The sequence below is a fragment of the Podarcis raffonei genome, chromosome 10, assembly GCF_027172205.1.
Source record: "Podarcis raffonei isolate rPodRaf1 chromosome 10, rPodRaf1.pri, whole genome shotgun sequence".
Classification (NCBI taxonomy): Eukaryota; Metazoa; Chordata; class Lepidosauria; order Squamata; family Lacertidae; genus Podarcis; species Podarcis raffonei.
This window is the reverse complement of record NC_070611.1, coordinates 64,030,999-64,051,704: the sequence shown is the minus strand read 5'-3', so window position 1 is coordinate 64,051,704 and position 20,706 is coordinate 64,030,999. Positions and strand designations below refer to the sequence as shown.

The window sequence follows — 20,706 nt, the reverse complement described above, 5'->3', positions numbered from 1 at the left end:
TCCGGTACTTCCAGGTTCGACGCGGTCCACAACCCAAAAACGCGCAACCCACAGCGTTCGTAACCCGAGGTATGACTGTACCTTCAGAATCAGCATAATATGGCTCTATCTAGATAAACCAGTCACAATTCTTGCAGCAGGTGTCAGCACCTGTGCCTTCAAGGCAGCTATGTGTACAAGGCAGCTGCATAACCCAGCCTATGATACTACCCAGGTCAATCTGAACACATTAAATATATACTGCAGTCCTCAGTCTTTTTGCTACAGAACAGTTTTATTTCAGCAAGAAAAGGGGAGAGTGTTTTATTATTATAGCCTCGTCCACTACCGTTTCCCCTTTCTTTTTTTTAGTCGGAGACTCCATCTACCAGATTTTTGTATGCCAGAACTATTGAAAAAAAGTTCATGAATGAATAAGGCTTTCCATCGTAGGAAGCTTAAAACACACCCGAAACAAACGTGAATAGGAAAATAAAACAATAAAGAGACAGCAAAAGCAGAATAGGAGAGCTACAAGTGATTAGCATATTTTAATTACATATAATTGATCTGCCCACCAACATATTGTGCTTATTCTGACATGCCCCCAATTCCCTGAAGGTGGCTTCACAATAGAGCCGTCCATGTGTGAAATGTAAATGAGATTTCTCAGGGACTATTCTCAAGCCAGGTCAGCCTTCTGAGTCATGGGGTCGTATGCACGGAAAGGGAATCTTTCAAACAGAGCAGGGCAGGCTGTCCGTGACAGGGCGCTCATGAGTGGGGGAAGACATAGGGACAGCCATAGCTCAGCGACAAAAGAGTTTACCTCTTGTTCCTCCAGTTAAAAGATGGTTTGGGAATCTGAATCCCGGAGGTCAAATGCAGCCCTTCAGTACTCCTTATCTGGCCCTCGGGGATCTCCCTGGCCCATGCCCCTTCCTCAAACCATGCTTCTCAGTTGCCCTCTTCTGGGTGCTTTTGCCTGGTTGGAAGGTGCCTTTGAACTGTGATAGCGCTTGTTTGGATGGAAAGAGACATTGGAATAGCTCAGTCATTAGAGCATGAAGAAGAGTTTGGATTTGATATCCCGCTTTATCACTACCCGAAGGAGTCTCAAAGCGGCTAACATTCTCCTTTCCCTTCCTCCCCTACAACAAACACTCTGTGAGGTGAGTGAGGCTGAGAGACTTCAGAGAAGTGTGACTAGCCCAAGGTCACCCAGCAGCTGCATGTGGAGGAGTGGGGAAGCGAACCCGGTTCACCAAATTACGAGTCTACCACTCTTAACCACTACACCACACTGGGTTCCTTAATCTCAGGGTTGTGGGTTCAAAAGTTTCCTGCATTGCCGGGGTTGGACCAAATGACTCTCGGGGTCTCTTCCAACTCTACAATTCTATGATTCTGTGTGTAGTCAGAGTCCCAGACATTGCTCCACACACTTTTGCCTCTGGCCCCATCCACCTCTGACATGAAGCCGTCAGACGGTTCCCCATGACAGAATGTGGCCTCCGGGCTTCAGATGGCTCCCAATCACTGAGCTAAAGGGATATCAGGTGGCAGGGTTGGGAAACAAGGTGGTATCCAACGTTGGTCATACATTGGGTTGAATCCGATGTAGCGCTAAGTGAAAACCACTTAATTTGTTCTGGCATTCTTGTTCCATTGGTGAAATGTGTTGTGACAGCAGAACATTGTTATGCAAGAGAATGCATAAGCAGGTTGTTGGTGCACAACTTTGGCGCACAACAAGCTTCTGCTAGTTCCACGGTTGCGTTGGATTGATGGGGTGAATTACAACTCAACCATCTGCCCCAGAAAGCGCCTTTGCACTAGCAAAGGAAAATTGGATACAGGCCAGAACCAGGGTGGAGTCTTGTGACTCATGTGCAGAGCCAAGGCAGCCCTTTGGTGGCTCTCAGGTAGAGTTCGTGAGTTTACTGGCTTTTAGACCTTATTTGTTAGCACAAATACGTACTGGTTGGATCAGTAGCATTATGGCTGGTTCAAATCAAATCAAATCAAATCCCTTTATTGGCATCACAATATAAAATGTTTCAAATCACTGGGATAATTAAAAGGACAAGGGTGAAGCTGTCAAGGGTTATGGGGTCACACTATGGTTGTGTGCACTTAGATGTTCTGCTACACCCAGTCAATTTCCCAAAGGGATAGTTCGTTGGGAACCCTTTTGGGTAAAATTGTGGCTAAAAAGGAAGCTACTAGAGCTTCCTAAACTTCCTTGTAGATCAGAATGTAAATCCCAGACTGGTTGCTCACTTCTCCAAATTGTGTGATGAAGTTTTAAGGTGCAAAATGTGTAAACACAAATAAATAAACAAACATTTTACATAAAATTTGCAGGCAAAATGCACATTTTATGGATGAACGCATTTTAAGTTTGCATTTTGCATTTTTAAAAGTGTGTACTTCCTTTAAAAACTAGGTGCAAAATGTGTACAATTTAAATGCAGACTTTTAATGCATTATTTCACAAAATGAAACCCCACACAAATGGGCTGGGGAAAGGGAAGGCCTATGATTGAGCTGCCAGCAAAACTGAAACAGGATGGAAATACACTGTTCAGCCATCCCTATTCTGCTTGGATATAGCAGGGGAAAGGCTTACACACAATGGCTTGGGATTACGGAAGGGAGAAAAATGCGATTCAGTTTTGATTGTAAGGCGAACCTACATAGTTCCTGTTTTTTCAAAACAATACTCAAACCAAAACACAGCAATTTTACAATGCATTTCTCCTGCCAAGTAATGTGGAAAAAAATATGCATGCACAAAAATTGTGCACATAATTGCATATGTTAGTGACTAACATATATCAAGGTAAATATTATATATTATATTGGGATGCGGGTGGCGCTATGGTCTAAACCACTGAGCCTCTTGGTCTTGCCGATCAGAAGGTCGGTGGTTCGAATCCCCGCAACAGAGTGAGCTCCCGTTGCTGTGTCCCAGCTCCTGCCAACCTAGCAGTTCAAAAGCATGCCAGTGCAAGTAGATAAATAGGTACTGCCGTGGCAGGAAGGTAAACGGTGTTTCCGTGAGCTCTGGTTTCCGTCACGGTGTTCCGTTGCACCAGAAGCGGTTTAGTCATGCTGGCCACATGACCCGGAAAAGCTGTCTATGGACAAACACTGGCTCCCTTGGCCTGAAAGCGAGATGAGCGCTGCAACCCCATAGTCTGGACTTTTGACTGGACTTAACTGTCCAGGGGTCCTTTACCTTTACCTTATTATATATTAGTCAGTAGCTGCTAACCATGATATGTTCTACCTCCACTCTTGGAGCTCATATGCTTCTGAATACCAGTTGCTGGAAACCGCAGGAGGGAAGAATGCAGTTGTGCTCATGGCCTGCTCTCATACTTCCCACAGGAATCTGGTTGGTCACCCTGAGAGCAAAATGCTAGATGGGCCATTGGTCTGATCCAGCAGGCTCTTCTTATGTTCTTATGGAAACAACACAAAAACGCATTATAATAGGGGGAAACTGGTTTGCAAAAATGTGCATGTTAAGCAAAACTGGGCACAAAACACGCACACGTATATATAATTAGAAGATATTCACACTGAAATGCTTGTGAATTTTCATTAGGGCTTTTTGCCAACTAGAACCACAAACTGATATGAAAACGTGGAGAGCTGCATGAGATTGGAAAAACGAGAAACAGAGAGAATTCGCAATTGGCAATATTCACCCATTCCTACTCAGGACAAAGATAGTTATACGGAAGGTAAATACAGCCCCTGGTCATGTAAGGTGCTGCACTAGGGGGTGACCACCCTCCTGTTCCCACCCTCCCGCTGGGCTGAAAAAAAGAACACGGCCAAGCACAAAGAGCTCCCCATTCATCTCAATGGCAGGAACACTGTTGCATGGACATCCTTTGGCAAGTGGAGAGCTGCCTTCTCCATCAAAATTAACAGGAAAGCCCCATTCCTGCAGGGTCTGCATAAACACAGGCATTTTGGACTGAAATCCAGCCTTTTCTAGATACGCAAACTTTGAAACAAGGTAGGAAACAGCAACTATGTCTCTCCTGCTTCTAAACACACGTAAAATGATGGTACTTTGAACTGCCTCAAGTCTATCCATTGGACTGGCCATTATATTTAGCAATTGGGGTGAAACTTAGATGAGATGGTGGAGATCTGGAATTGGAACATCATTTTTTTTTAATTTTTCTTAAAAGGGGGGGCATTGGATTGGGGCAGTGGCCCTGGAGGGAAGGATTTTTTTCACCCTCCTCCCCACTATAGTTTTCCCAGTATAAATAATCCCTGAAACAGCAATTTGCTCTGTTTGGGGAAACAGAGAGAGAGAGAGGGAGAGAGAGAAAGAGGGAGAGAGGGAGAGAGGGAGAGAGATGATAGATATAGATAGATGATAGATAGATAGATGATAGATAGATATAGATAGATGATAGATGATAGATTAGATAGATAGATAGATAGATAGATAGATAGATAGATATAGATAGTTAGATATAGATAGATAGATATAGATAGATGATAGATGATAGATAGATAGATAGATGATAGATAGATAGATAGATAGATAGATAGATAGATAGATAGATATAGATAGATAGATATAGATAGATAGATAGATAGATAGATAGATAGATAGATAGATGATAGATAGATAGATAGATAGATAGATAGATAGATAGATGATAGATAGATATAGATATAGATAGATTCCAACACTACTGTTGCCAACTGATTGGTGTTTATGAGTCAGAGCAAAAAATATAATAAAGGTAAAAATAAAATCATACATATATGAAGAACCAGTGCTATATATATTCTTTTCTCTCTCCCCCCCCCCTTCTTGTTAGGCAGGGCAAATCATCTCCATAAAAATTGACCAAACAAAAGCTTAATATCCTGCTCTGGCACAGTTATTAATTAAACAAAGGCCCAATTAGCACCTACTTCTTTTCACCTCAATGTTAAAAGCATCCACTTCGCCCTCTCTTGTTTGTCTTCATCCCCTTTCCTCCCCGCGGAAAGCTAAAACCCTACCCCCAAAACCCTTCGGGCCACACGGGGAAGAAAGGAACGGAAGAAAGCAGAAACACACACACACACACACACACACAGAGAGAGAGAGAGAGAGAGAGAGAGAGACTCTTAAATACTATCTTTCCTCTAGGCAGCAATTTCCACAGATGAAGAGGTCACCACTGTTTAACAGTGTGCCCGCCACGTTAATTTAGTATGACAAGATAAAGCAGTAATCTCTGCTCGGAGAGGCTGTAAACCGCCTGCTATCCAGGGACATGCTCGAGTCGATTTGTACTGTATATCACTTTATACAATTGCCGTGACAAAGCCCCCAGAGTTCTCTCATGTAAATCTCTCCCGCTCTCTCCCTCTCAACTTCGCTGCCAGTCAGACAGAAGCGGATCGGCGTTATAAGCTATGCAAACTTAGTGTCTTATGCATGCCAACCGGCTCCCAATCCCTCCTCCCGCCCCCAGCCCTCCCTCCCTCCCTCCCTCCCTCTCTCTCTCTCTCACACACACCCCTCCAGAGAAGATGTTTAGGACTTTGATAATCCATTGATCCCACTTCCATATCGGCTTGTATTTTTCAATCTGTCATGTTAAGTTGTCAGAAGGGGCGATTATACCGATGTTTCATGTTTCGAGATTTGCGTTCCCGGGAACGATAGTTTTCAAAAGCCTTTCTTGCGAGGGTTCTGCAGAAAGATTATCCCTAAGAAAGCTGATGCAAATATTATTACTGGCATAAACCTGGTAATAAAAACCGTAAAGTGTTTTAGGTAAAGACATTTTAGAGATATTCCGGGGTTATAAACATAAGAGTTTAAAGCTGGATAGAATTCTCTCTGTGTGTGTCTCTGTGTGTGTGTGTTTTAAACCTGTCAGCTGTTTAGTCTTTTCAGCATGAAGAAGGAACAAAAAAACATGTAGAAGAGAGAAAATGTTTTTGTCTCTCTCTCTCTCTCTCTCTCTATATATATATATATTGCAGAAGAATATGCACCAAGCATCAATAAAGAAAGGTTACATTTCCAGCAAGGCAGCAAAACTCTTTGTTGCATAAAGAGGGCAGTGCTAAACATGTTTACTCAAAAGTAAGTCTCACTAAGCTCAATGGGGCACATAGGATTGCAACCGTAGCAATCATAGTGTGCTTAAGGACACAATGCATCTTAAGTGTGGAATTACTATTCAAAGAATGAAGGCGAATGTTGGAAGGACCAGGGTAGACAAAAGAAAGGACTTATTCACACAACACAGCCAAACTGGGATTCGCTCCCGCAAGACACCAACTTGCATGGCTTTTAAAGAGGATTAGATAAATTCATGGAGGGTAAGGCTATCCATGGCTACTAACTCCAGTGACCATGTTGTGGGCAGTATGCTTCTTAATTCCAGCTGCTGGAAGCCACAGGAGGGGAGAGTGTGGCTGTACTCAGTTCCTCCTTGCAGAGGTCCTATAGGCATCTCTGTGGCCATTGTGAGAACAAGATGCTGGACTAGATGGGCCAGGGGCCTAATCCAGCAGGGTCTTCTGACATTCTTAATAAACTGCTGTTTTGTTAGTTCATTCATTAGGTAAGTTCACATTTAGATGTGAACAGAACAAAACTATCCCTATCTCCATTACATGTTACAAAGAAGAAATGTGGTTCTTGGCTAGAGATAGAGGAGGGATTTTATTCGGTCAACATTTAAAGCTGCACCTACCTAATCTGCACTTTCCAAACCAATACAAGAACAGGAACACAGACACCTTCGAAATTTGCAACTCTCCAAATTTTGCAATGTATATACAAATGCATCTATGTACCAGGCCAACGAGTGCATAGAAATGAATACATTACTGAAAATGACATACAAAAATGCATTGTATTAGGGTAAAGGGATTTGCAAAAAAATAAGTGTGTTGGGCAAAATTGCATACCAAAAAGTCTATGTTAAGAGAAATTTTCACTAATGTGCATTTGAATTCCCATTAGAAATTGTATATGTAAAAAGAAATCAAGTTGGAAACGGAGGCAGAAATATGGAGAACCGAATTTAAGTTTGGGAAAATGAGAAAAAGAGAAAATCTGAAATTGAAAGATTTACCCAGCCTTATTCTTGACGTAGAGCTGACACTTTCAATGACAGTCCTAAAATTGTCTCAAACATGAAAAGCTGCCTTATGCCAAGTCAGATTCCTTATCCATCTAGACCAGGGCTGCCTACTCTGGCCGGCAGCTGCTCTGCAGAGTCCCAGGCAGGGAAGTATCTTCCCTATCATCTGATGCTTACAACTGGAGATGACAGGGATTGGATGTAGGAACCTGTGCATTCATAGAATGTGCAGTTTCAACCTACAGTACAGCAGGTCAATGTTGTTATTCCCCATATTGCAAATGAGGGCACACAAAGAGTAACCCCAGAAGGAGATATGAAACAAGGACATCAGAGATGCATCCATCTTTTTTCCCCATGGAAGGGCCACACGAGAACTTTCGCAGTCAGAAGTCAGCTCTCAGTGCAGCAGGTGAAAGTTAGGATACGGTGCAGTGCATTTGTTCTTCATCTCAACCTCTTATTTACATCTCTTCAAATCCTTAGCGGATGGCTGAGGATAAAACGCACACACCGCAACCTACCGAAAGGTAAACAATTGAAACGACACGCACTGGGCCAACGCTAGATTTGCTCACAGACAGGCTGCACGTTTGGATTAAACACAGATCAGGAAGTAAGCTGGAATTAAAGCAAGAGTGCTGACGGAGTGATTTAAGTATGACAGCTTCATTTAGAGTCCAACTCTTTCTGCCTGGATATCTATATGTACACGGACATGAAGGCATATTGGATACTGACAAAGACATATCTGATGTTGGAGCCTGTGCTACAAAACCTGCCAGCTTGCTTCCCAATGAATGTTGGGAAGGCAACCTAGGGAGTTGCCTTAGTCAGACCACTGGGTACACCTAGCTCATTTGGTTGACTGGCAGCAGCTCTCCAGGATTTTGGACAGGGGACATTCCCACTCCTACCAGAAGATGTTGGGAACAGAAACTGGGACCATCTATGTGCAAAATTGACACTGTACCATTAGATCTAGCTTCGAGGGCCTTCTGATGAGTCCCTCGCTGCAAGAAGTGAGGTTAGAGGGAACCAGGCAGAGGGCCTTCTCGATAGTGGCGCCCTCCCTGTGGAATGCCCTCTCATTGGATGTCCAGGAGATAAGTAACTATACAACCTTCAGAAGACACATGAAGACAGCCCTGTATAGGAAAGTATTTAAATGCCTGATGTTTTGTTTTGTTTCTGCATATGCTGGAAGCCACCCAGAGTGGCTGGGGCGACCCAGTCAGATGGGCGGGGTAATTATAATAATATCATTAAGCTAGGGCTGAATCACTAAACCCCCAAGGGATATCGAAAGGAACCAACAAAACGAGTAAAGAGGAAGTGATTGATTTAAAGGCACAGGAGCCCTGAAAATAATGGACAGCTCTTTTCTTCACCGTGTTGGACATACAACTGCATTTCATCATCGAAGGTGGGGAGGAGATTGGCCCAAACCTGGCTGGGTTACTCAGGAAACGGTGGGATGCCACAAGCTAGCAACAATGGGAGGAGAAGGTTGTCAATGGCTGCTTGCCATGATGGCAGCAGTGGAAAGTGTTCTTCTGCTTGAATCCTGCTTCCTGGTTCCCCACAGGCAATTGTTCAGCCACTGTTGGCTTGATGGACTTGATGGGCAAAAAAAATGAGAGGCACAAATACAAGATGGGTGACACCTGGCTTGAGAGCAGTACATGTGAAAAGGATCTAGGAGTCTTGGTTGACCACAAACTTGACAAGAGCCAACAGTGTGACGCGGCAGCTAAAAAAGCCAATGCAATTCGGGCTGCATCAATAGGAGTATAGCATCTAGATCAAGGGAAGTAATAGTGCCACTGTATTCTGCTCTGGTCAGACCTCACCTGGAGTACTGTGTCCAGTTCTGGGCACCACAGTTCAAGAAGTACACTGACAAACTCGAACGTGTCCAGAGGAGGGCAACCAAAATGGTCAAAGGCCTGGAAACGATGCCTTATGAGGAACGGCTAAGGGAGCTGGGCATGTTAAGCCTGGAGAAGAGGAGGTTAAGGGGGGATATGATAGCCATGTTCAAATATATAAAAGGATGTCACATAGAGGAGGGAGAAAGGTTGTTTTCTGCTGCTCCAGAGAAGCGGACACGGAGCAATGGATCCAAACTACAAGAAAGAAGATTCCACCTAAACATTAGGAAGAACTTCCTGACAGTAAGAGCTGTTTGACAGTGGAATTTGCTGCCAAGGAGTGTGGTGGAGTCTCCTTCTTTGGAGGTCTTTAAGCAGAGGCTTGACAACCATATGTCAGGAGTGCTCTGATGGTGTTTCCTGCTTGGCAGGGGGTTGGACTCGATGGCCCTTGTGGTCTCTTCCAACTCTATGATTCTATGATTCTATGATGGGCCATTGGCCTCATCCAACAGGCTCTGATGTTCTTAAGTTCTTAGCAAAGCACCCTGGGCGTTCTATAAAAAGTGTGCGGATGAAGGATGGCCATTGCAAGGGAACAGGTCTAATGTGGAAGCGCCTCTAAGCAGCTTCATCATCCCAAGCATTTCAATGTACCTGGATTGTAGATCTGGATGTCCCCACCCTTTTTGCGCACAATGCGCCATCATTATATTTCAAAAGGTGTGATTAATAATTAAGAGGATTATGATGTTGAATAATCAAAAGGATATCATGACGCCAAAGCAAAAGAAACAATTACTGGATGCAAAGCTTTTTTTTTTAATTGGCCCTTGTTCCAAATCATCGGCAAGCGTTCGCTGTGACTTTTGCCTCTATCCTATCTGCAGCTTGCAAACAGATAATCCTGTTTCCAGAGCTCTCTCCCCCCCCCCGCTTCTCCTTCTCCCCATAGGGCTGGTTTGAGTTTTTCAAAGCGCAGGGAAGGGACGCTGTAGAAAACACCCTCCCTCCTACATATAATGATAGCATTGTTTGGGGATCTGTGGCAAAGTCATCCCCAGTTAATTTAGACACAAACTCGAGTCAATTGCTTTATCTTGTGATGTGAGCTTCACAGGGTTCCTGGAGGTTGCTGGCCTTACTTAACATGAGGGGATGCCTCAGCTTCTCACATGTAAGCTGAGCTTTATTGGCAACTGGGAACACAGCGCCAAACTTCCGCAGCTCTGTTGATGCAGGAGGAGTTGGGGGGGGGACAGAGAGAAAAGAGTTCCAAAGGTCTTGTCATTAGCGTCAGAAAGCAGTGGCCAATTTAATGCCTAAAACACTGCGATGGCAACCTAAGTGCTGGTGAACGGGGTGCATCTGTATGTGCAGAATCGGCATGTAGAAAACATGCCAAGACTTTCAAATTTCTCTCTTTTTATAATTCCAGGTTGGGAGGAAAAAATAAACCTCGATATGTGAGCTTGCAATCGCGCGTGCTAATTTCTAAAGGGGACCCTGGGAAGGCAGATAAGCCCATAAGGAATTTCCTAGTGGGCCTGGTCAGTATCACGTGGGCTTGCTGAAGAAGGTCACTCACTACTACTTTAACAATGAATGACTACAAATCAAGATCCCCGCCCCAGCGGCCAAATCCTGCTGAATGTGAACTGGAACTTAAGGTGCAGTGTAAGTATGGTGGGGGGAGCACAACCCCTTTCAGGGATATTCCAGGCCCCTCCCTGAAGGTTCATCTTCCATTTATTTTTTTCTTACATGGGTTTCCACAACTTTTATTATAAAACAGAAAAGTGAAAGTGCTGGATGCAATTGCTCACTAAGAAGTGATACAATTCAATACGGTGTTGAGAGAAGACCCCATTTCCATCACAGAGCTACAGTTCCCAGAGTTCCCTTGGAAAAGGGATTGATTGTTGAATAACAGGAAGTCTTCTGACACCTACCACTGACCTTAACAAACTACTTCCCATGGGGAAGCCATGGCTTGTTTGCGTGTTACACTGCACACAGGCACAAACTGTTTCATGTTTGTGTGACGATGTATACTTGTTTATTTGTACAGCTCTGCTACCATGTACACAGATTGTACACTCATCCACGGTTACAAATAGGGGTGTTTGCCCATTTCATTCAACATCCTCACAGGGTTGTTGTTGGGGGTTAAACCTCGAGCTCCTTGTACAAAAAATGGGATATAAATGTAATAAATAAAACTAAATAAAAACAATTTCAATTATTTTTGCCACTTGCTTCGTTGGACATTTGGAATATGGGATTATTTTCAAAATTTTAGGAGCACTATTATTTATGTGGTGTTTGTTGGTGCCCTTGACAAATCAATACAAAAGCTTCACGGTATGCTTACGACCTCTTCTCTTTTTGTTATATTGCTGTATTTTGTATTTTACTTCTGGGGATTTTTGTTGCTGTTCTAAAGCTTTCCTTATCTGAAAAATCAACAAAAATATTTTAAAAAGTAGCTGAACTCCATAAACCAGTGAGTATGCATGCTTTCACACAAACATTAGCACATGTGTGAAGACAGCTTATATAACTGTGTTCAGTGCAACATGTAAACAAGCCTTATAAGCGTTTAGCTCAGCTATCTGCATGGACATATACACAGATTGCACGTTTGTTCTTTGCAATGTATGAAGGCACCTAACAAGGGCAGTCAAGTACACGAAATGGGGTTGAGGAAACACCCAATGTGATATAATGATATAGGGAAATCTATGCTACAGAGGAGGAGTGAGAACCATAGCTGTCAACTTTTCCCTTTTTCTAAGAGAAATTCCCTTCTTCTGAATAGGATTCCTTGCAAGAAAAGGGAAAAGTTGACAGCTATGGTGAGAACTTGACAAAGGACTTCCATTTTCAGTGACCACCTGGCCTTCACCATAATATCCAGATTCACCCATCAACAAATTGTCTCAGCAGCCTCCTCTCACTTCCGTGAAGAGGGTCAGAGCAGTCTCTCTCTTGGCTCCGTGGCCCATTCAAAATATTTATTGCTGACTTTCACCAGTCTGGAAAAATAAAAGCCACCAGAATGGACTATCCGAATACTCTGGTGGCCTTCAAGGCACAGGTTTCCACCTCGTTGGGTTTGTACACAATGTTTCAGCTGCCCCGAGTGAACCGGGCGTTTGCTCGTATTGACACAAGAGGCTCAAGCACAAATATTTTCTGGTATGAAGTCATTCAATTGTTCCCCCCGCTTAGGTGTGTGCCTGTATGACTGGAAACAATGGGAAACCTACGGTTCCCAGCACATTTATAAAACAATGTGTTTGCTTTTCAGGTGATTATTTTCTGCTTAACTGATTCCAAATGACTCTCTTAAAAAGACGCCAGGGCTTCGCACTGAGTTGCTCCTAAACAAGAGGTTGCCAACCAGCCCCACCCTGGCTCACCAATGCAGTCGCCCCCCCGCCCAGCCCGTGGACTCTGAACTTCTCAGTCACCCCTAATATGACACCACAGGGTAGCCTAAGGCAACTACATTGTCTTAAGTTCACTGTCATTTGTGTGCCCTGCCCCCTGCTTTTTGTTTTGCTATTTAAAAAATGTCATCACCAAAGGCCAATGTAAACGACTTGCATCATAATAACCACCTGCCTTTGTTTTCATTTTTAATTGCAAACTCGCAACTGTGAACTCACAAATGCACCCAAAGGTCATCTAGTCCAACCGCAACCATGCAGGCATCTCAACTAAAGCATCCATGATAGATGGCCACCCAACCTCTGCTTAAAAACCTCCAAGGAAGGAGAGGACCTTGGGAGACGCCCCATGATGTTGAGTGTTAACTCCAGTCCCAATCTCCACTCCGAGTTTTCCTCTCTCAGCCTAACCTACATCACAGGGTTGTCGCATGGATAAAATGAGGAAAGGGGGGATATAAATGCAATAAACCGATGTACGGGAAGCCTTGCCTAAAACTGAAATGCTAGCTCTGAAGGTGTATTACATTATTTCTGCTGCTGCCGCTGCTTGATGCAACATGGACTGCTTTGTTTATTCCGCCCCAGGGGTTATTTTGTAAGACAATGTGCGTGTATACACGGAAAGGCAGAAATATCAAACGTCAGTTTGCAAGCCTGGAAATTATATGTATGGAAACAGCTTTCAAGTGCTACTTTCATGATGACATTTAGTGCAACAGTGTTTTCAACAATATAATTCCATCATAAGATAAATATCAATTTAGCATGGAAAAAAGACATTGAAGGAAGACAATTGCAAACTTTCATCGCCATTATTTGCTTCATTTTAACTGAACTGGCCTTGTTCGGGGAATCTGGCCCGCCTCTTACGGAAACAACAGCGTGGAGTTTAAACTGCGAAATTGTGCGTGTATTGTGTGCCTGCAGAAGTGCATAATTACGCTACATACTAACTATGCCTTATTGCCATGCTGCACATATGGCATCTAAGCAAGCTCTATCTGAATCTTTGCAAATCTATTCGCCATGCGATTTGAGCGGAGCACATTCCACATCGTTCAAAAGTAATTACACTTTTGTCTCCAGTGTAGGAGACGGCTTCCCCCCAAACAATGAAAATTCTCATTATTGGAGCTGGCACAATAACTACACTGGTGTTCACAACACTCTGCATTGTCCCATCACAATTAAAAGGGGGGAACCTATCCGAAGCTAGATGTACAAAAGGTACGCTTGCAAAACTACATTCCTCCTCCAGAACTGTTCTCTATTTCTTTTTTTATTTAAAAAAAAAAGCAAAGCTCTGTGGAGCACGCAGATTACTAATAGAACAGAGAGGAGGCTGACACACTGAACTGTGAACCAGGACATCACCACTGCCACCAACAGCACACAGACCCATTGGGATCTTTCCGCTGCCATTTGCTTGCAAAACAGGTTTCATCCCTCTCTTAGCATTATCTGCAATATGGGGATAAAAACCCCAGACCTCCCTTACAAGGCTGTGGTAAGGAGTGGGGGGAGGGAGAGGAGACTTCTTAAAATCTAGATTCATGGCACTCCTCCGAGGAGCTCAAGGTGGTATACATGGAGCTGCCTCTGCACATTTTATCTCCGCAATAACCCTACGAGGCAGGATAGGCTGGGAAAATATACGTAGAATGGCTAGCTGGATGGGTCTTTTAGTGCAGAGCTTTGTGGTTCACAGGAAATTTGAACCTCAGCCTCCCAAACCCTAGTCTGACATTGTAACCACTGTGGAACCATTCAGGCAGTTTACCAGCCATTAATACTATTTTAGAAGGTTGGGCTAGATGACCCTTGGGTACCTTCCCACTCTACAATTCTATGATTCTACCCCATACAAATGAGTAATTTGAGGATTGAACAGAGAGGAGTCACCAGAAAGGGAGGAAAACACACACCTTGGACAAGTTGTTTCCATCTAGTCCCCCTATCTTTGCTTCCATCTTTCAAAAAAGCTTAACCAAAGCTTATTTTTTTATGATTGTAAGTTGTTTTAAACTGCTTTTCATATTATGTTATATTGTTGTAACCCACCCTCCCACCCTGAGAACTTAGGGCGAAGGGTGGGCAATAAATAAATAAAGAGGACAAATCTAAATCCCACTTTACCCGTTCTGTACTCCCCACAACCACACTTTTTCCGTCTTCTGGTGTTACCACTGGGGTGTGTGTGTGTGTGTGTGTGTGTGTGTGTTTTCCAGGAACAGTCACCAATATGTATCTTGACTCCCAAAATGTAAGCTAGTAATGTACATACAGTGGGACCTCGGTTTAAGTACTTAATTCGTTCCGGAGGTCTGTTCTTAACCTGAAACTGTTCTTAACCTGAAGCACCCCTTTAGCTAATGGGGCCTCCCATTGCCGCCGTGCCTCCGCTGCATGATTTCTGTTCTCATCCTGAAGCAAAGTTCTTAACCTGAGGTACTATTTCTGGGTTAGTGGAGTGTGTAACCTGAAGCGTATGTAACCTGAAGCGTATGTAACCCGAGGTACCACTGTACAAGGATATTGCATCTAGGTTTTCTCTTTCGTTCTCTTTGCTTCTGTGTGTCTTTCCTCATTCTAAGACACACACACACACACACACACACACACACACACACACAGGCTCTCTTCCTCACACACCCATAGCCACCTACCAGGTTGTTCTATGCAAAAGAATAACCAAGAAATAAAATTATCAACCCTCCATGTTTGCTCTGAAGTGGCAAGCAGCAGGATTTAACTCTTTGCTTTAGATGCAGAAAACAGAGGCGGCAGGGAAAGGAGGAGGCCACATACTGAAAAAATGATGAATTTTCTCTCTCACGTGACAAATTTATTTTGAAAAATAAAATAAGCAACATAGTTTTCTGGTTTTTGAAAAGCTAAAGAAAGATGGCACATCAGCGACCCTGCATGAGTTTGGGAAGGCTTGAAAAAGAATAGATGAAAGGGGTTAATACCAGGGCCTATGCATAACCCCCTGGTCCAATTCAGTGCCCAATACCATGCTTTGGCATGGCCCTGATCCAACCTGGAATGATCCAGGACTGCTTCAACCAGGATCTGGGTCTGAAACTGAATTGAGGGCCTTGCACTGTATTAATTAGGGTTTTGCTGATGTTCTTAGCTATGGCTTTATGGACCTTTTGTTGAACTTATCCTTATATATTGCACTCTGCCTTGCTGTATTTTTTTTTATGAAAGTGTGGATTATAAATTTGAAAAAACAGATGAAATAAAATAGAATAAAACCCTGATTGAACATGGTGCCTATAGCCTAAATGTCAATGGATGGAACCAATGGATTCAACTTACAAGAAAGGAGATTACGACTAAACACTAGGAAGAACTTCCTGACACCCCCCAGGATGTTGTGATGGCCACCGACCTGGGTGGCTTTAGAAGAGGAGTAGTCAAATTCATGGAGCGTTAGCAGAATGGCTATGTTCTGCCTCTGCTGTCAGGCAGCATCACTGAATACCAGTTGCTGCTAATCACAAGTGGGGAGAGTGTTGCTGTACTCAAGTCCTGCTTTCAGGCTTCCCATCGATATCTGGTTGACTACTCTTGAGAATCTGCAATCCAGCGTGGAAAGACGTCTGCCCCCATAAGAAACTGCTGTACACCAAATCAGATAATTTGCCCATCTATCTCACTATTGTTGACACTGACTAGAGGCAGATGTCTGTGGTTTCAGGCAGGGTTCTCTCCCAGCTCTACCTAGAGATGTCACAGACTAAACCAGGGAACCTTCCACATGCAAGGTTGACCAAGCCATGGTCAATCTGGGCACTACTTATTTGAAGCTAGAAGTGGAACCGGCAACAGAATGTTGGCCTGTTCAGGATTCCAGCCAGCCAGTCATGCCCTTTCACAGGATACTTTGCTCCAGTCCCCTTCCCCACTCCATCCCTCCCCCCCTCTTGCCCAACAGCCAGCCAGCCAGCCAGCACTGCTTACTGAATGACTGTTCTGTCCTTATTGGGATTTTTGTCCCACCTCCCTATAAGGCTGTCACTCTGAAAATCATGTGGAGTTCTGGAAACTATGAGGTCCTCTGGAAGACCACTGGAAACTCCCCACTTTTGTGTGGATGCTGACATTTTGGGTACATCACGATCCACATTGGGAAAATGAGCTTGCTATGAGAAGCGCAAGTATCAGCAGCACTTCTACGTGCTTGCAGAGAGATCATGCTAATGTGCAAATTGTGTCCATATCTGGGTGCTCCCAGGTGCCTCTGGTCAGTGTGCTCCAGATTCACACATCACATCTATTTTGGCAAGCATTCCAACCTCAAGATTCCAGCATTGCAGAGGGTTGGACTAGATGACTCTCAGGCTCCCTTCCAACTCTGCGATTCTGTGATTCTATGTGGATTGTGAACCTCTTTGTGCCTCCTGTAATTCCACCTCATCCCTGCGAAGTTACCCTCCAACCACTCCTGTCCCACAAAATATCCTCCCTAAATCCATAGATTCCCTATGCAGTCGGTGTAGCTCTCTTATCTCTGCCCTACTAGGAAATCTGAAGATGTAGGGAGGAGGAAGTGTGGGGCAGCCACGAGGAGAATGCATGAGGGAGAATGAAAGGGGTTCACAATGCACATTAAGCCGAGCTATGGGTGGGTCCTTCATTCCGCAACCCCACTGGGGAGAAGGGAGGTGATTTCTTTTTCACTATATCATTTGACTGATCTGAGGATTTCAACAACTGCTTCCCAACTTGCCGAGGCCCTCAGCAGAGAGCTGGAGGCTAGAGAGAGTTGGTGTTTTTGGTCCTTGATGAAACAACACTCTGTTGGAAGAAGGGGGCGCCAGGAAGAAAAGTGGTCCGGCTAGGTCAAAGTTTTCCCATTATTGTGATGTGTTCCGTACATGTGATGGCAAAGCCGCGCACCGTACAAAAGGAGAGGTCTTTAGATGCCAAGCTATTGTGGAGGCAAAAGCGAAAGCACAATAGGAGCCTGGAGGAGACCTACCATTGTGTTTTGCTGAGAGGTGGGAGTTCTGTGGCCGCAAGGCTCCTGCGTCAGCAGAGAAACCGGCTGAAATTCCTCAGAATGAGGCTTGTTGGGATAACTCACATGCAAAGGAAGGTGAAAGGCTTGGAGCCCGTCACTCTCCTCTTCTTCCACTTTCTGTCTGCCTGTCACCATGGCTACCTCTCCATCTGTTTCCCCATACGGAGAGGCTGGTCGCTTGGAAGACATCCTACAAGGAACAAAAGAGGGGGAAATAATGAAACCTCCACATAAATCCTTAATGCCGTCATTGTGTGGTGAGGGGCCATTGTAACAGAAATGCCTTTTTTGTGCTGGCGGAGAGCAGGAAACCATCCAAATACCACTGCAAAGCACACACAATCGGGAACAACGGCCAAGCAGGTAGCAGCAGAATAGCGCCTGTTTGTTGTGAGAATAATACGCTAATATAGCACTCTCTTGTATGCTGGGTTCTTAAACACAGTCACAAGGGGAGGGGAAAATTACCTAAGAGCACAACATAATGAAATGCAATTCCACTTTATTTTATTTTTATATAGTCAGAGGGGGACTTGATTCTCTCTCTCTCTCTCTTAAAAAAACACCACATTTTGGAAGAGTTTGCAAAAGGCAGAACATCTGTCCGGTGTACATGGCTGTTGACTTGCTCCTCTCTCTCTCTCTCTCTCTCTCTCTCTCTCACTCACTCTCACACACACACCATATTTTCTGTATTGAAGGGGGGGAACCATAATGTTGTGACGCTCAAACTTTTGTGCTGCTGAAAGTTAGCAGTTGTGTTAGCGGCCATTGTGTGCATCTGTATTTGCGTGTTTAAGCCACCAACTGGAACAGTAAAAGCTGGTCCACACATGGGTAAGAGTAGAATCAATTGAGAGTAAGATCAAGTGATGACTTGCTTGTGAGTATCGGCAAGTCATCTTTCAGTGTCAACTTTTAATGCATGAGTCTGAGATGCCCAAAGCGTTGAGTGATCAAATTGACTATTCAAACGCATGTACAAAGCCCTGTACAACTTGGGACCGGGATACCTTTTTTAAAAATGCACCTCAGCCCTTATATACCCAAATGATCACTGTGTTGCACATGAGAGGGCTTCCTGCAGATACCATCCTATCTAGAGGTCTGTTCTGCAGGATGTTGAAGTAAAGTCTTTTGTGTGGTGGCCCCTAATATTTTTGAATACATATCAGATGAACACCATTTCTACTGAGTTATCAGCATCTGTTGGATACTTTCCTCTTTCAGCAAGCCTTCCAAGTGGAGAATTTTTAAAAAAACGAACAGATGGCATGTTTTTGGATTTCAAATTGTTTTTATATATGCGGTTCTTGGAATTGCTCTTATGTGTGTAATGGGTTTTTTTTGTTTTAAAAAATGCAGGCTGTTTTGACTGCTTTTATATATGCACTTGTTTTGTATACGGTATATTAAATAAATAAATATGGTGATGATGTCAGCTTGATCAAGGGTGCTGCTTGTGTCAGCATAAAGCTGAAACACCACTAACCAATTCGGTAAGAGTGCTATGGCTCAGGACCCTCGGTCCAAAGGGACAATAGGTGACAAGGTATGGTAAAATGGTTGGTTATATGGATTCCAGCTAAGCAGAGTAAACTTAAGACCTAAAATTATTTCCTGCTGTCTCCCCATTAAGATCCTCAAACATGAATTACAAGGACAATCTAGCTTCAGGACTTCATAGGGCAAAATAAGGGCTCATCCACACTTAATTCAGACCCTCCAAGTGTCCCTATTTTCCAGGGACAGTTTTGAATTTACAGACACCATCCTGATTTCTGATTTGATCCAGGAATGTCCCACTTTTCCTTAGAATGTCCTTATTTCCATTAGAAAGATGTTGGAGGGTATAGAGTTATGTCACCCCCAAGCAAAGGAGATAACTATAGAACCTTTACAAGACATCTGAAGGCAGCCCTCTGTAGGGAAGTTTTTAATTGTTTAATGTTCTCTTATGTTTCTAATATATGTTGGAAGACACCCAGGGAGGCTGGGGCAATCCAGTGAGATGGGTGATGTAAAAATAATAAAAGTTGTAGTAGTAGTAACACCCCTATTTTCATCAGAAAAATGTTGGAGGGTGTGTAAACTTTTGCCAGACTTTCCCAGTCCATGTCTGAGTGCTCCCCACCCCCTGCGCTGCTTTCCTCAGGAAAACCTGTAAAGCTAAATGGGAACAAATAGCAATTCAGGTTTTCCGTGGATTCCCATTTGCTCCAATTCAGTGGTAAAAAGTAGGTTTTCCTAGGGAAAGTGCTGGAGCAAAAAAGAACTAGCTTGGACATGGACCTAGAAAGCCCAGATCTTTAAGCCCCTTGAAGAGAAATGAGACAGATGGGATAGACAGACAGACATATATAGATAGATAGCTAAATAGGCAGGCCTGAAGGTTAAAATCCTTGCTGCTTAAAACTGGGCTAAATTAGCTGGTTTAAGTGAAGCAACTTTGGAGCAAGTGGCCTGAAGGATATATATACACAGGTGCTCCTGAATGCATAATGTCCAGGCACCATTTCTTGGGCAAGTAAGAAAAACAAAAGAAAACCCAGCATTCACAACATTCCAGTAACAGCATTGCTGATTTTCTTTTTCACAGTTGGAAAAGGTCCGTTTCAAAAGCCTAGTACCCACTTGAACCACAGAGGGTGTTGCGGGGACAGAAGGGTGCTGTGATCTTGAGAATGTCCATAGAATTTGGCACAGTGAACATGAAATAGCACTCAACTGGGCCAGGCAGCAAGCAGCACCTTTAAACAGCCTTTAATAAGGGCCTATTTCACTCCTAATGACCTGATTTGAAAAGCTATTCTCCCCCTCAAAACTGTGAGACTTAATAATAATAATAATAAAAACATTTTATGACTGATCCCTTCTCTCAGGAATACTTGAGAAGTTTGGTTTCTGTGAATTTCAGTGCAAACTGACTGGATCGGCAGATCAGCACCAAACATCCTTGGGATTTTGCACTTCCCTGAATTTTGTGATACGGTTCTTGGTTCAAAAAGATACCCAAAATGCAAATGTGTATTTTAGCATAAAGTATGTTCTAAACTGCATAAGTCGAGGGCCAAAAAGACAAACTTAAACTCTATTTTGTGATAAAATTTGTGTTTAAATATGAATGTTCTCATAGCATTTTTAAAAAAATATAAAATTGTTAAGGGCTAGAAGCAGACAGATCCATCCATCCCTACCTTTAACTATGCATGATCATCATCTGT

The 20,706-nt window shown here is 43.5% G+C and overlaps 1 protein-coding gene across 9 annotated transcripts in view; it reads right to left on the bottom strand.

Moving 5' to 3' along the window:
• The window catches only part of SOX5 (SRY-box transcription factor 5), a 786,737-nt gene that overhangs the window by 318,053 nt on the left and 447,978 nt on the right, over window positions 1-20,706 (bottom strand). For 5 of the 9 annotated variants that reach the window (XM_053407448.1, XM_053407449.1, XM_053407452.1 and 2 more), the window contains one exon: window positions 17,441-17,672. The exons of 2 other annotated variants lie outside the window; for them this stretch is intronic. In XM_053407448.1, the coding sequence (XP_053263423.1) occupies window positions 17,441-17,671 (231 nt within the window). In that variant the 5' untranslated portion in view covers window position 17,672. The remainder of the gene's footprint in view (window positions 1-17,440; window positions 17,673-20,706) is intronic. 2 more of the 9 variants (XM_053407450.1, XM_053407451.1) reach the window with 1 other exon arrangement.